Here is a 17047-nt window from a genome sequence, read left to right as displayed (position 1 = left end):
AAAAGACCCTTACCACGTAAAACACAGTGTATGCAAAAGAAAATGTCAGTGATACAGTTTTATGGACAAAATAATATGCTACTTCATTTGAAATAATTTACCACTGTCTGAGCAAAATTTGCAAGCTTAGAATAAAGTAATGATGGTGATTTTGCTATTAGATTAAGCACTGTTAGTTGAATAAAATGAATGTTTGTATTATCCGTGCATTATCCTACAGTGTGCTTGTTAGGGCTTTTTTATGCTTTCAAAAGGTTAACATGTAGATTGAGAAACTGACTGTTTCTATTTAAAAAGGCAAATGGATGGGAAAAATGACTTTTGGTTAAATTTAAAACCTTGAATGAATTTCTGTGGTAGGTGCCCATTCTTCCCTTTGCAAATTATAAACCCCCCACAAAAGATTTGCTGTAGTGTTTATGCTTTAACCCAGGATAACTAACACACTACCTTTTATTGACTGGATAATGAAACTCAATTGTGATACACAACTTTTAGAGCAAAATGTTCCTTTACTACCTGACTCTTAAATGCAAAATTTGACCATAGCGCACTAGGTGTCTTCCTGAACTTTTCTATCATTACAAATTAAGTGCAATGAAAAAATTAACCTGCATAGGCAAAATTAAACTCAAATCAGGACTATTCTGACAGTCCTGGCCAAAAGGCTTGTGAACAGCACAGGGACAGGCAGAAATCTGTTGTAAATAACTAAGCCAAACATCGTTTACCAAACAATACATCCAGAGAGACAGATGCTGATCTCTGTTCCCGTGGTATAAATCTGGAATGATTCCATTGACTTCATAATGGGTTTATACTTGCGGAAAGAGATCAGAATCTGGTTCAGCGAATGTAACAGAAGTGAGAGAGCTAGTAGATAAAGCTAATCCTGGTTAAAGCTAATCTCCAAACCCTTGGTGTACAAGGCAAACAAAGCAGTTGTTGAGGAATCCTTTTTAGGTGACGGTGCTAGTAGTCAGACTTACCGTAATTGTGAATTTCTTCATTTTCATTAGCTTTGCTTATGATTAGTAGTGGACCCTGGCCTCAAAATCCAGATCCAATTTCAAATGTTCCCAAGTTTAAAGGCTGGTTGAATCAGCAGATGTACTGCAAATCTGTACCTCTTTAGTATTAACATTTTTTTAAAATAACTTGCTTTGTGTATTTTCTCTGTAGTTTTTTGGGGAAAAAAATCAGATTAGATTTACACAATATCAAGTTTAAATAAAATAAATAAAACATTACAATTTCCCAATAATGGATAGTGACAGATTTTGGCTAAAGTATTCATTTTAACATCATTTTAGAAGGTTTGTGACAACAAGTTAAGAAATATCAATGTGCCAGAGTCATTGCCTGAAAGATTGCAGTGCTAAATTTACAAAAGTACACAAAGAGTGTTTTGAAACCACCTAAGAACTCCTGTATTCTTGAACTCCATTTTTTAAAAGTTTTTTTTTTTTTTTTTTCCAGGAATAAAATGGTACTGCAGAGTTAGGATCCTCTGAACCTAATAATGGATTTGTAATGGAAGTCCCCAGATAGCTTTAACTAACTGCAAAGTTACCCAAGGCATTTATGAGATATTGAAATTTACAGAAGATGTAGCTATAAAATATGAATTTGAAGAAGTAATTTTAAATTTCTGCTTGAGGATTGTCAGGTGATATTGGCAGTAGAAGCAAGAAAAGAAAACAATCGTGTTCACGCAGAACCTAACGCTTTCACACATTTTATTTGTTTTAAATATAATTGACAGCAAACTGATTAGTTGGATGCCAATCACTCAGTACTTGTTAAAGAAGCACCCTCAGCTTGAAATCAAGTTGTTTTCAGACAATGGGTTATAAGTAGTTTCAGCTACTACACCTGCCCCTGAGTTTTCCTACCAATTTTTGTGGTTTTAGAATAAGATTTGCTTATTTTTAGAATGCTTTTTTCCCCCCTGACTCCTGTTTGTGTGGGTCATTTGCTCAGCCCAGGAAACTGACTACCTAATTATACAGGAGAAATGATGAAACTGACTATGTACAGCTTTTAAATGAGCAAAGTAAATAAACTGGAAAAACAAATTAGAGAAAAACTTTGTGCTTCTTTGAGTAATGGTCTCTATTGTATTTTACTGTGAGTTACACATGCGTACCGTGTGCCTGAGCCAGAGAATTTGAAAGTAGTGTCCATTGGTCCGCACGTGCACCCTGGTTCACCTTGTATTTCTGACCGAGGGGATAAAAGGTGGTACAGACTAATCGTCTCTTCAGTTTCTTCTCACCACCACTTGGTTTAGGTTGGAATCTAGAGTGTCCACAGCTTTAACTTCATCCAGTTTGGGTACCAGACTATGCCCAGTACGCTGGGCTTCAAACTCCGAGCTTCTTGACCATGGTCCTTCTTGGTCAGTGATGATCACCAATGATGCCTGTACTGCCTTGGGGAAGCTCACATTGCGGCAAGTGTATGCTGATCTCGTTCCTTAGCTATATTCGAGAAGGGCGGGAGCTTTGTCTCCACAAACACCTCATGGAGAAGGCGATGAGGCCCAATCGGACCCAGGCTGATGAAACCCCGCCCCCATACATTCACTTGATTCAGCAAGGCGTGCATTTCCTGCTGCAAAGTGCAACTCTGATGCGGTAGAATCCATCCTCACAGACCTATGGCAGGGCCTTGTTGGGAAGCTAGGAAGCACTCTCATAAGCATGAGACTAAGTGTTCCTGAAAGTTCACTTCAAAGGAGTCGGACTCGACTGTAAGCAAGCCTACCAGCTCAGTCCATGAGGACTTAAAACATCCTAAGTCTCAGAGGCACAACAAGAACGCCCACAAGCATTGGACTACATCAGTTCCAGACTGTGTCCTGTCAGTACTGTCATCCCTGACTCCAAACCCCAGGATCCATCTGCACCAATGAAGCCCGATCACTGCCAACTCTGGATACCACCCTTCTCACCAGCTCTGATGACCTGGACAAGCAGAGTCCCCCTCACACTGGGGAGGTCTGAATGTGTTGCCACCCCACAAGATGTCTTCACCCTCCCAGATGCAGAATCCTCTCCTCCATTGGGACCCTCTGTTTCCCGGGATATAATATCTTGTCAGAGAGAACCAACTGTGCAATGGAGCCTGTTAAGCTCCCGTATGCAGAATACACCTCCCCTCCAACGGAGCTGGAATCAGCCTTCTGCTCTGGAGATTCAGAGCCATTAGCTGAATTCCTCTTCCCTTACCATATTTATCCTCCACCACCCAAAAGACCTGCACAGGTTCAGGACCAACCTCTGCCTCATCTAACTCACAGCTGCTGGTACCCCATGCCTATTGACCCCTCTTACTGGCCATGTTGGGAGCCTTGGTATCTAGTTGATCTGATCTGCTAGGGAGTCACCCATTGCCTCCCCTCTAAGAGGATGCTCAGGTCTACTTCCAAATCCGACAGAGGAGGAAGAATATTACGCTCTGGTTCTGCCGGAACCAGCAAGATTGCCATCATCATTCCCAGATGAAACAGTGACTTTTGCACCCCCTCATCCCCATGATTTCAGGAGGTTCCAGGACCTTCTCCACAGAGTTGCTGGAGAGCTTCAGATTCTCCTTGAGGTGGTCCAGGACTCCTAGCACAAACTCTTAGCCATCCTGCACACCTCTGGAACTAACAGAATAGTTTTCCCTGTTAATGAAGCTATGCTGGAGTCAGGTAGGACAGTTTGGCACACCCCCCACCTCCACAAAAGACTCAGCATCTCAATCTCCACCTCTGGTTTGACGATATTTTTTTTATGGGAGCTTGATAGCTGCGAAATATTACGCCCAACACCTTCCAACCCCAGCACACCATTCTGGGGACTTCCAGCATGCTCTTTCAACAGCTGGAGTGCAATAACAGACAAGTGGGTGCTGAATGTAATCCACTCTGGCTGTATGATAGAGTTTGCATTCCTACCTCTCGTGAAACCCCTCCTCCTCATCCCTCTTCAGGGACCACTCTTACAAGAGTATTCTCACACTAGCTGAACTTCCTACTGCAGCAAGGAGCAATAGAACAGGTTCCTCCACAATACCAAGGGGAAAGGTTTTACTTAATCTACATCCTAATACCCAAAAAGAAGGGTCTTTGGAGACCAATCCTTGACCTCCACTATCTGAACTGCTTCATTCTCAAACTCAGATTTTGCATGGTCATATTGGCAGCAATAATTCCATCTTTAAAAAAGGGCATGTGGTTCATAACTGTGGATATGAAGGACACCTACTTTCACATAGATGTTCAACCCGCCCACAGATGCTTTCTCAGATTTATCTGATTATTTTCAGTAGAGTACTCCCTTTTGGAATAGTAACCGCCCCCAAAGTCTTTACCAAGGTATTCTCAGTTGTTGTGGCCCATGTCAGATGTCATGGCATCATTTTCTTCCTGTACCTCAACAACTGGCTCCTTGTTGCAAAATCCTGCCCGTGATCCTTCTCAGTCACTGATGACCACCAGTGCTGCATGTACTGCCTTGGGGAAGCTCACATTGTGGCAAGGTACAGTATATGCTGATAGTTCTTTAGCTGTACCCAAGATGGGTGGGAACTTTGTCTCCACAAATACTTCATAGAGAAGGCCAGGAGGCCCCCATCAGACCCAGGCTGGGGAATCCCCCCATATATCTGCTTGATTCAGCAAGGAGTGCTCTTCCTGCTGCGAAGTGCAACTCCATGATGCAACATCTTCTCTCTTCTTTGGGAGTCTGCATAAATATAGAAAAATCTGTTCTCACCCCCCACATAATCTCTGGACTTCATCATGACAATTCTAAATTTTATCATTGCAAAGGCATACCTGCCCATGGACAGGTTTCAGACCATGAACAATATCATAGTTCATGTCACAAGTAGCCCTCAAGTACCGCTCAAAACACATCTGTCCCTACTCAGTCACATAGCTTTCTTGATCACATAGCAGGCATTACTTTCAAATTCTCCAGCTCAAGGCACATGGTGCACATGCTTAACCCACAGTGGAATACAGATAGGACCACACATCTTGAAGAAACTCCTGTTACAGGTAAGTAACCAGCTCTTACAGTTACTGTAACTTCAATTGTTACAATTAGGGCTGTCAAGCGATTAAAACAATTAATCATGATTAGTAGCGCAATTAAAATTAATGGCGCCGTTAAATAACAATAAATACCATTTATTTTAAATATTTTTGGATGTTTACTACATTTTCAAATATATTAGTTTCAATTAAATGCAGAATACAAAGTGTACAGTGCTCAGATTTATTTTTTATTACAAATATTTGCACTGTAAAAAAAAATTATTTTTCAATTCATCTCATACAAGTATTGTAGTGCAATCTCTTTATCATGAAAGTTGAACTTACAAATTTAGAATTATGTACAAAAAAACTGCATTCAAAAATAAAACAATGTAAAACTTTAGAGCCTACAAGTCCACTCAATCCTACTTCTTGGTCAGCCAATCACTCAGACAAACAAGGTTGGTTACAAGTTGCAGGGGATAATGCTGCCTGTTTCTTGTTTACAATGTCACCTGAAAGTGAGAACAGGCGTTCGCATAGCACTGTTGTAGCTGGTGTTCCAAGATATTTACATGCCATATGCGCTAAAGATTCATATATTCCTTCATGCTTCAATCACCATTGCAGAGGACATGCTTCCATGCTGATGATGGGTTCTGCTTGATAACATTCCAAAGCAGTGCGTACTGATGTATGTTAATTTTCATCATCTGAGTCAGAGGCCACCAGTAGAAGGTTGATTTTCTTTTTTGGTGGTTTGGGTTCTGTAATTTTCGCATCAGTGTGTTGCTCTTTTAAGACTTCTAAAAGCATGCTCCACACCTCGTCCCTTTCAGATTTTGGACGGCACTTCAGATTCTTAAACCTTGGGTCGAGCGCTGTAGCTATTTTTAGAAATCTCGCATTGGTACCTTCTTTGCGTTTTGTCAAATCTGCTGGGAAAGTGTTCTTAAAACTAACATGTGCTGGGTCATCATCCAAGACTGCTATAACATGAAATATATGCAGAATGCGGGTAAAGCAGGTCAGGAGGCAAACAATTCTCCCCCCAAGGAGTTCAGTCACTAATTTAATTGACACATTATTTTTTTAATGAGCATCATCAGCATGGAAGCATGTCCTCTGGAATGGTGGCTGAAGCATGAAGGGGCATACAAATGTTTAGCATATCTGGCATGTAAATACCTTGCAGTGACGGCTACAGGTGCTATGTGAACGCCTCTTCTCATTTTCAGATGACATTGTAAATAAGAAGCAGTCAGCAGTATCTCCTGTCACTGTAAACTAACTTGTTTGTCTTCGCGATTGGCAGAATAAGAAGTAGGACTGAGTGGACTTGTAGACTCTAAAGTTTTACACTGTTTTGGTTTTGAGTTCAGTTATGTAACCAAAAAAAATCTGCATTTGTAAGTTACACTTTCACGATAAAGAGATTGCACTTCAGTACTTGTATGAGGTGAATTGAAAAATACTGTTTTTTTGGTTATCATTTTTACAGTGCATATATTTGTAATAAAAAATAATATAAAGTGAGCACTATGCACTTTGTATTCTGTGTTGTAATTTAAATCAATATTGAAAATTGTAGAAAAACATCCAAAAATATGAAATACATTTCAGTTGGTATTCTGTTGTTATAAGTGCAATTAATCACGATTAATTTTTTTGAGTTAACTGCGATTAATTGACAGCCCTACTTACAATCATAGCTAAAAAAATGAAATATGATTTTGAAGTCCATGGTAGCTCTTTCAATGTTTAAATACTTATCGTTTGTATATGTATGCAAGTGTAACGAGAATCTTCCTTTTTTCAGTATTTTTATTTCATTTTTTCAAGTGTACTGGGTTGAATTGAAGTATTTTTTTCCTTCAGCTATTTGCAGTTTGAAATATGTCTTGTGATATCGCCTAATTTCTCAAGATCATGCAACTCCAAATTTAGTCACTTTACCATGTGCCAGTTGCATAGCAGATAGCAAGGTGTTCCATCACTCAGTCGTAATAGTGAAAAAATAAAATAGTAAAGTTTGAAAAGTGTAGTTATTTGTGTGGACTGGTGCAAACATGAAAAGGTTCACAATCTGTTAAGTACGGTGTCTCTTTCCCATCAAGTTATGGGCTTATCCAGTCAGAATGGCTTCAGATATTTATAATATGTATGCACAAGTTACTGTGTACATGCTATATTTATATATTTTGAGGGGGTCTATCTCCCATTTACAACAGGGGATGATGAGAGAAGATGTAAATTCCCCTATCACTAATGGGAGAATTTAGACTCCTATATGTTTCTACTGCAGTGACAATATATTTAAGGATCTGTTTGGTTTACTTAGTCCGAACTCCCATTTCATTTCAGGATAAAGTTTGGCATGCACCCAATTCAGAAAAAATGAAGTACAAACTATTAAAATAAATTGAAATTGAGCTCAGTCTGACATTTTTAGTTACAGCCAGGTACAAGCAATAAGTTTTGTGGGAACTTGGGACAATGTATGCCATGCTCTAGTTTGGTGGGGTAGGGGAGACTTAACTTGAAAAGGTTTTGGTTTTTTTGTGTTTGTTTTTTTTTGTGGGCATTCAGCCCTAACTTCAGACAGGTTCTGTTTGGTATTTAAAAAGTAATTTCAGGTACAAGTATCTTGGTAAAATCTTGCAACATATTGCCTATTAATATATATTCAGAGTTACATTGCAGTGGTTGATCGGTAGAGCTGGTCAATATTTTGTCAATTTCTAAATTAGAAAAAAATCAGGAAATTTTTTATTTGAAATTTACTCCCCCCACCTTTTTTTTTTAAAATTAGAGTGGGCTGAAATTTTAAAAAAAAAAAAAAAAAAAAAAAAAAAGAAAAGAAAATGATTGTGGTGAAGTATCTTGGAAAAAGTTTTGAAACAGATTTTCCCTTTTTTTCTCCATGCAGCTCTACTTTGAAGCCATTCTACTGTATTGTCAAAGATCTATATCTCAACAGCTCCAGACTAATAAGCAGGCTGTGAATTGATGCTACCTGTAAATGAACTCTTACACTGTGTTGTGATTCATGCAGTAGTAGTCTTCATTCTTTCAGTTGCCTGCATTTCAATCCTTTGTGTGATACCTAGAAGAAGTACAGTATGTTCCAAGGATTGGCGCACTTCAGTGCCCCCCCGGCATTGATGTTAAAAAGGAGGTGCCTACTGTAACAGTTCATGTTATCTTTTTAAACTTATGATTACTTTTGGACATCAGTTTAATGACAATTGGAACTCTTCACCATCAGGATAACTTGTCTGTCTGTTCTCTTGACCAAGACATCTACATTTTGCCTCTGTTTATAACATCAACTTCTTCATTCCTAATGTGGACAAGAAAAATTAAAGGAAACTACACATCTTTTTCAGTTGTGGTTGTACCTTTACTTTAACTTACTCTTACCTACTCTCTTTCTTGCATGCACAAGTGGATTTGGATGCATTTTATGCATGTGGCACTCAGCCTTTAGTTGGACTTTACAGTATATGCTTATTCAAAAATAATTTTGCTTTTGTAATAAGCTTACAGTATTCAGGTTGCCAGTATTGGCCTTTAACTAGTTGTGGCTAAAACCTTTTTCTCCCACTTCTTGCTCCAGCAGTCAGCACAGATAAGTGCGTCAATATTTGTTTTCCTTTTTAAAAGGTCCAGGCCCTGTATGTGTAGGACTTACACTTACTTCATTTCCTACAGATCAGACCCTCTTATCTAGCTTTTGATTCTGAAATATAGTGCTTTCTCTTTTAACTTACCATTATTTTTAACTAGTTAACACTTGCTATTTACTGGTAGTGGGAAGATATGTGCACTCAGTCTTGCCCAGTCTCTTTTAGAGTTGCAAGATAGGTTACTTGTATTCTCTTTCAAAAATGTGATTTCAGCACCCAAATAGTTGTTTTATGCTCTCAAACTCTGCCCATTGCGTGTCCTCATCTCATCAAGTACTAAAGAATAATAAAACAGTGAGCACCCATTTTTTTCAGTAACCCTGTTTATGGCTTCCATGTACTCGGAATAGGTTGTAATTTTTCAGTACAAGTGTTGCATACAATATTTAGAACTGTGCAGATGCTTTGTTAACAGTGGATCAATAAGTACTTTCCCAGTGATGTGGTATGTTGCCCACAAATGTGGGTTTGTAATGGAAATACTGGCATAACTATAGTGATACTAGATAACACTGCTATAATAAATTTATGAATAATAATTAAATGATTCCATCTTGACATGCAACTTTGATGAATGAATTGCTTTGACTCGATATATAAGGTTTGACATGTGCGAGCATGTTTTGAATAATAAAGAAAAATGCAGGTATCTTGAGTTCTTGATCGCTCTTTGGAAACCTAGCATCATTCGGTATAACTAAAATGAGATCTTAATTTAAGTAAAATTAGTTGGACATTAAATATCCCATGATCCATGAAATTTAATTTGCTTTGCCTTTAACAATAGTATGTTAATAAGGAAATGCTGTTGTCAGAATTGAGAAAGTTTGATTCAATGTCTGTACAGAAATCGTTTTTTAAAAAAGACATAGTTATCCAAAGAAAGGGCAGCTGATAAGTCTAAATACGTTGTATATTTTTTTAGCTTAACATAAGACTGGCCATACTGGGTCAGACAAATCATCCATCTTGCCCAGTATCCTATCCTCCAGCTGTTGCTGATGCCAGATGCTTCAGAGGGAGTGAACAGACGAGGGCAATTTATCGAGTGACCCATCCCCTGTCATTCAGTCCCAGCTTCTAGTAGTTAGAGCAGTGATAGGCAACCTGTGGCCCATCAGGATAAGCTGATTGTGGGCCGCGAGACATTTTGCGGACGTAGACTGTCCGCGGACACGGCCCCCCACAGCTCCCAGGGGCTGCAGTTCGCTGTTCCTGGCCAATGGGAGCTGCAGGAAGTGGCGGGCTGCTCATCTGCAAAATGTCTCGCGACCCACAATCAGCTTACCCTGATGGACTGCAGATTGCCCACCACTGAGTTAAAGGTTTAGGGACACCCAAAGCATGGGATTGCATCCCTGATATTGGCTAATAGCCATTAATGAACCTGTCCTCCATGAACTTAACTAATTCTTTTTTGAACCCTTAGTTTTGAAGCTTAGTTTAAAATAGAACTTGAATTTAATATGTTGACTAAAATGATGGGATGACTACATCCCATTCATTGAAATCAGTGGAGTTACACTAGTTGGACCACTGTATTTAGATCACATATTTGTTATTAGTTGGTTTAAAATATGACGTGAATTAAGGTCCACTCTAATTGATTTTTTTAAATTTTGTAATTTATCATTTAGTCAAAGCAGAGGGTGAAAATAGATCCGCTACTCTGATTATTTATGTGGTCTCCTGAGTCTAATTAAATCTAAAACCTATCTCAGTTTATTTCTGTTTGCAAATCTTTCTCTGAATACAGAGAATTAACATTCCCTAAAAAGAACTGACTGAGAAATGACAAAATGCACTTGAGGGGTGTTCTTTCAATTAGGACTAGTGAGCTATCAGCCCGGAAAGAAATAAAACTGTTGAGTCCTGTCAGTGTATCAATGGAAAGGGTAACACACAGGAATTCTGGCTTCAAAGTGGCAGTTATAAGAAGCAACACTGACCAACTTCTGATGATTTCTGTTCCTTATTGGAGCTCTAATGCTTGCTGACTTGAGGCATTTATCAAAACCTCCAGTTAGGCCTTTGTCTTGCCCTAACTTGTAATTGTTGTTGTAAAGTTTTTAAAATAATCATTCTTATTTAACTCTTGCTTTCTTGGGTCTGATGATAAATCTGATCAATTAAAATATAGATTAAATTGGCAAAGAAGTTTGCTTATTTCTTACAAATGAACTTACAGAAGAATTAACTATAGCTGCTGACTCTTTCTTTTGTTATGCCACCACCCCATTCTGGTCCAGGTCATGGGAAGGCTGGGATTTTTCAACTTTAAGTATTAATTAAAAATTCTTTGGAGTATAATATTGCAGTATCCCAGATGGCCAGCACCCAGGCACCAGTAAAATAAATTTCTCCTTTTTTTTAATATCCTGAACTGATCCTCAGGGGTTTATCTTCTTCTTCCTTTGCCTTGTACACAGTTACAGAGAAACAACTCTCAACGCTGGTTATATCCTCCATTGACTGCTGATCTGCTCCCTTTCTAGCTGTGTGACTGTGTCTGATGTTAGATACAGTAGAGAGAGAGGGCAGGACTACATTACATGTCTTTCTGCTTACCTGGAGTATCTATTTGATTTATGATCCAGATGAGACTGGAAACTGTGTCATGGAGGATCTTGTAAGTGAACAGTACCAAATTGAACGTAAAAAACAATAACCTCTCTGTCCCCCCCAAAATAAACCCCCCAAAATCCCCAAAGCTCACATGGAGAATGACTCATGATAAATGCTAGTAACCAGTTAGCAAGTATACATTGAATCCAATATCTACTATCACATAACAGGGTGCACGCTACTAATCACCAATGTTGAATGCCATGTGACTGGAAGCAAAGATTTGTGTATACCATAAAAGCTTCATTAAAAGTCACTGTGCTTCACTATTACTGTAGCAAAACACACCCTCTTGTGGTGAGAAGAAGAAAGTCCAGTCATAAGCCCACCGGTTTCCTCTGTTCCACACTTTCACTCACTGATTGCTTTATTAATCCTTCTCCCTCAGTTGTTACTGACACTCCTTTTTTCTTCTCTTTGTTCTGTTTACGAGTGTCCCTCGCTGTCTTGCACTGTTTCAACCTTCCTGCTTTTTTCCTTGTTCCACTTTCTTTTCTTTTTTCGTAGTTAAATCTTTTACTAGTACCTCTTATAATTTGTGAACTGAAGTGTACTTCATGCTGCCTTTAACGTATTGATTGTTTTTATGCTTTTGACATTAAAGTAATTCTGCATGTTAAATTACCAATATGCTGAAAATATAACTTGCAGATCTACTTTTGAAACTTTCTTCTGATTTATCACAGGTTGCTGAATTACAAGAGTAAAAAGCTAGGTACAGAGACAAGAATGTTGAAGAAAGAGTCATTTTGTATCTCATAACCTTCAATAAAACCTCTGCTTAGTTTATCCAGAGAGGATAAAGGGGACCAGTGGGAATCATGTATAGACTGGATCAGGACATAACATGCTGCTGTTTTCACCTATTTGACAACCCAGTTAGGTCTGGGATGAACACCAAAGAATGGGGAAAAGATTGTAATTTATCCTAGCTGTTGTACAAAGCTATAAACCACATTTAGTAGTGTAATTAACCCAGAAAAGCTGCCTCAGTAAGCCAGGCAGTCTCAGCAAAGCACTTCTAATTAGGTTTAAGTAGAACAAAACCTCCATGAACTAAAATATGTGATAAGTGACAAGCAAATATTATTTATTGCCCCCAATTTATGCCAAATATACAATTTAGTACTAAGTGTGCAGAGACACTAGAAACTATGGCAGGTGAGACTCCCTGATACATCCCAGTAATCTCTCTGCATGAAGGAAAATAACAAGGTTATATGCAAACTCTCATATTTTTACATCTGCTTATAGTTCATTCCTATTGATTCTAAATACCCATGCCCTAGACCTTTCAGATTACTGCCCTTTGTTTGAATTTTGCTCAGCTGGGCTGGGAGTAAGGAGATGAAGGGCTCTTCAAGGGAGAAACAGAGGCAATCAGTGAAATGGCAGCCTGTGAGGTGCTCTTGGAACACCATTGTGAAGAAGGGACAAAGTTTTTTAAGGAAGAGGAGACAGTGGCAGGCAACAAGTTCATTAGGTTACTTAGTACTGCACAATTTCTAATGTGAATTAGGCAAAAGTGCTGCCAGTCTGACATCCATAGTGGATATATAGAGTATACATAAACAGAGTTTATACAGAGTTCTGGTGTCTGGAAATGACTACTATTTCAGAAACAGCTCTTAATTTTCTTTTCTTTTGCTTTTTAGGTATCTTGCAATATATTTAGAACTCTCCCTCCCAGTGACAGCAATGAATTTGATCCAGAAGAAGATGAACCCACCCTTGAGGCATCATGGCCACATTTACAGGTATTAAAATGATTAAATATAATCTGAGAACAAATCTGTATCACTGCTTGATGTGTGATGTTTCCCTACACCGTCTGTAAATCTGTGAATCACATTTGAATTGGTTCATGAGATATAGAAATCATTGTTATACCTTCCTAACACTGCTCTTTACTACAGCTGGAGTACCTATGAAGATAGAAGAGCCTTTATAATGTTTTCAGGGTCTTCCTGATCAAGTCAGGGACTTAAATTCAGCTCAGGACTGAGAATGGCCCACATTTTCTTGTTCTCCTTCACTGCATTAAAAAAAAATTATTGTGGAGACTTGCACCTGTGCTGCACTTGTACACAGTACTTCTTAGCAGCTTCAGCAGGAGCAGTGGAATGAAACTAATGTCATCCTAGTCAGTTTTGCTCTGCTGGGCCATTAGAAAATTGCTACTATGCAGAAGAAGCATGCATGAGCCCTTGTTGCTAATCAGGAAGATGAGGGAGAATATAAATGTTAGTCTACTTCCCTTTTCCTTCCTAACAATATATAGCCTTGCCTTCAAGAATTCCGAGCAGAGTATACTCTCTCTGCTATACATCCTCCTTGTGGGATGTATAAGTATGCCTTCAAATACCAGTGCCAAATATCTTTAACGTACAGGAAAACAAACTCATTTCACAGAGAGGGTCAGAAGCTTTAGAAGCTTCTGGGCCAAATTTAGCCCTGGCAGAAGTAGGTCTACTTTCCATTGATATCAAAGGGGCTATGTCCATTTATGCTACAGGGAAATTGGGTTCTCCTCTCTCCAGTTTAGAACAAGTCAGAGCCTGAACACCAGAGAGAGAGAGGAATCTGGGAGTTGCTCTGAGTACAAGGGTATGATTGATCTCTACCTAGAGTAAGAAACTGGTTTGAAACTTTTATGCAGGGCTCTAACTCTGGCTATGAGAGATTTGATAAGTCACACAATAGTCTCATCCCATAATTTAGAAACTGTCTCCTTTCTCCTTTTGTACTTAAAAGTACAAAAATACTATAGTGTATTTAATCCCTTGGGATGCTAGGCGCTGTACAGACACAGAACAAAAAGACAGTTCTGGCCACAAAGAGTTTACAATGTAAGTATAAGTCAAGACAACAGATGGATACAGACAGATGGCAGAGTACAAGGAAACAATGAGACAATATTGGTCAGCATGATAGGGAGGGGAGCGGCTATAGATTTTCTTAGAAAATAGATGGTTTACGTAGTAAAACTAACCTCACTACTTGTCAGGGAGTTGATAGAAGTGCTTTCCTGTTGACCTACTATTGAATTATATAGCATTCTTGCACTTTTCCTTACCTCCGACCTCCCTGTTGTTTCCTTTAAGAAGCATTTAGAAGAAATCATTGACTCTCAGTAAGGCAAAGCAACCACAGTATCATGTTATAGGGGAGTTTGCATGGAAAAGCTGTAGATTCCTTTTAAATTCATTTTTAGCTTGTCTTTTTCCCTCAACGCCAATATTTATCCTTTCAAAAACTGGAAGGGAGCACACTTTAAAATGGTTGGTCTCCTAGGAAAGGTGTGATAGGGAGAATTGACAGCAGTCTACAACTCATCTGTCTACCGGCAGATCATAGCTGCTTTCCTAAGAGAGCTAGATAATATCTGTTGCACTTTGCTTCCTTTTGCCTTGTTACATGCTTGTTATATACTATCTGAATGAGTCTGGTCAGTTGCAGTCCCTTCTGAATTATATAGGCAGAGATGGACTTTTGAGAGAGCAAGTATCTCTAGTCCAGGGCTAATTCTCCTCAGAGAATTGGAGACTCCTGATTAAATCCCATTCTGCATTAGTCTGCAGTGTTTCAATCTGTAGCAGAATGCTACAGCGAACAGTTTCTAATTACAATTAAATGTTTCCATACTGTTTCACCACCCTCTCAAAATCATAATGGCTTTATTTTGTATGATTTCAGGAGTACGGAGGACAGTGAGAATGTGCTTGCCAATTACTCCAGAAAGCTGTACAACCCAATGAACAAGCATTACAAGATGATAATGCCTGTTCTTAGTGGGAATCAAGATGAAATTCCTCTGATTTAGGGTCAAATGAGCAAGATAAACACGTTATGATCATGTAATTAATTCTAGCTCTAAAGTTACACCTTGATAAATTAAAAAAAAAAATCCATAAGGTCTTTCAAAACATAAGCATTTTCTATTCTAGTGCATTAGGGAAAAAAGCTGGGAAACTTTTTACAAATAAAAGTAAAATAAAATCATAGAATAAACTGTGATTTTGTTTCTTGCAGCTTGTTTATGAGTTTTTCATACGATTTTTGGAAAGCCAAGAATTCCAACCTAGCATTGCCAAAAAGTACATAGATCAGAAATTTGTATTACAGGTAAGCAGGCTCATTTTCTTTAAAATTGTCAGCATGCTTTTGATACTTAATATTAATGATTTTTTTATTCCTAAAACCAGTTTATTCGAAAGTAGAATGTGTAATTCTTTCACCTTTCCACAATAACGGGTAAGTGGGTAACAGTAAAAGAGATTCAGACCAGCAAAGGGAGGAATATCGATCCATCACAGAAGTTCCGACTAGGTGATCCACAGTGGTGCCTTCTGGCATTGGACTGAGACTGTCTAGCCATCATTTAATTTTGTCTCCATTTTTTTTTTTGTTAACTCACTTAAGAAATTTGATTTACAAGTCGTATAACTCAATTGAAATTGTGGCAGTTAAAAAGTAAAGGTTTGGCCATAGAGTGCAAAAACCTAAATAGTGTTTATAGAGTATAAAAAAACCTATTACATAGAGATTGTTTATGCCTGAAATTTGACTGGCTTTAAAATTGTTAAAATATCACTTTTAAAATATGGAAATATTTTCTCATTCTGGCTCAATAGCGGTTTGAGAGCTGGCAGAAAGGGCAAAAGTTCATTAAGAAAACTCTCTTTCCTAGAGCTGTACTGAAAACACTGATGATGCGGTGGTTATGGTGGAAATAAATCTAAAGACCATGTTAAGTTCAAGGTCTGTTAGAAGCACAGGAAGGGAAGTATCAATAATGGAGGAAAAGAACTAAATTGTCAAAGAATGGAAGTTTTATCTTCATGATGTGGTTGCCGCCAGCATGACTCAACTGGGGAGGCCATCAGTCCCGCCAATGGTAGCCAGTCTGGAGTTCTGCACCTAGTTCTTTGTCTTCCTGTTGTGCAGGTTGGCTTCCCTGTGCTTTCTGAGGAACTAGCTTTCTTCCACACCTCAGCAAAGCTTTGCATAATATGGCAAGGCAAAGAAAACTTTCTCCAGGCAGACGACCTGAAAGTACTCTACTTTGCCTCTTCCCTACAACTTTCAACAGTGGGTCCATTTGTCTTTCGTGCTTCTCTCTCCCACCATGGACTTGTGTGGAATCTCTGAATACAACCAGAAAGAGAACCTCTAGGAGGACCAAGAGGTAGATAGGGGTCATGCTAGAAGTGATAGGAGATACTTTGCCTTTCCCAGGATCTCTTTCCCACACATCTTCATGAGTGAGACTTTTCATCCATGATCAACAGCCTAGGAAGGATTCTCCGAAAAAGCTTCCCAAGAGAGCCCTTTCTTCCCCTAACCCCCACAATAGTTTCTTCCACCCCAGGGCCAAAAAAAGCATCATTTTTCATTCCCTTTCTCCCCCCCCCCCCTTTTAGGTAGGGGAGTCTCCTGGAGAGAATGGGGAATAATTGCTGCTGTGATGAAGTCCCATCTCCATTCCTTAGCAAACTCTAAGAAGGTCACTCTGAAAGACTGTGGGGTAGGGGTATTTTAAATCACATATTGCTACAAAACTTTAATATCTCTTCAGAAATTCTCAGAGGAGGTGAGGCTCTGCTTCAAGGCTTTCTTTAGGGGATATTTGATATGAGACGACTGTTCACTTCTTTTCCCTTCAGACCTAGCCAAATCATTGTGGAGAGAATCCTGGTGC

General features: G+C 38.8%; 1 protein-coding gene across 6 annotated transcripts in view; it reads left to right on the top strand.

The window, feature by feature from the left end:
* PPP2R5E (protein phosphatase 2 regulatory subunit B'epsilon) overlaps window positions 1-17047 on the top strand; it is a 108406-nt gene that overhangs the window by 73012 nt on the left and 18347 nt on the right. For 4 of the 6 annotated variants that reach the window (XM_034767828.1, XM_034767827.1, XM_034767832.1 and 1 more), the window contains exons 4-5: window positions 13002-13103; window positions 15379-15471. In XM_034767828.1, coding sequence (XP_034623719.1) covers window positions 13002-13103; window positions 15379-15471 — 195 coding nt within the window. Of the gene's footprint in view, window positions 1-11220; window positions 11351-13001; window positions 13104-15378; window positions 15472-17047 lie in introns of those variants that run through there. The other 2 variants (XM_034767833.1, XM_034767829.1) reach the window with 2 other exon arrangements.

This window comes from Trachemys scripta, chromosome 4 (genome assembly GCF_013100865.1).
Source record: "Trachemys scripta elegans isolate TJP31775 chromosome 4, CAS_Tse_1.0, whole genome shotgun sequence".
Classification (NCBI taxonomy): domain Eukaryota; kingdom Metazoa; phylum Chordata; order Testudines; family Emydidae; genus Trachemys; species Trachemys scripta.
This window is presented reverse-complemented; position numbering and strand designations above follow the sequence as displayed.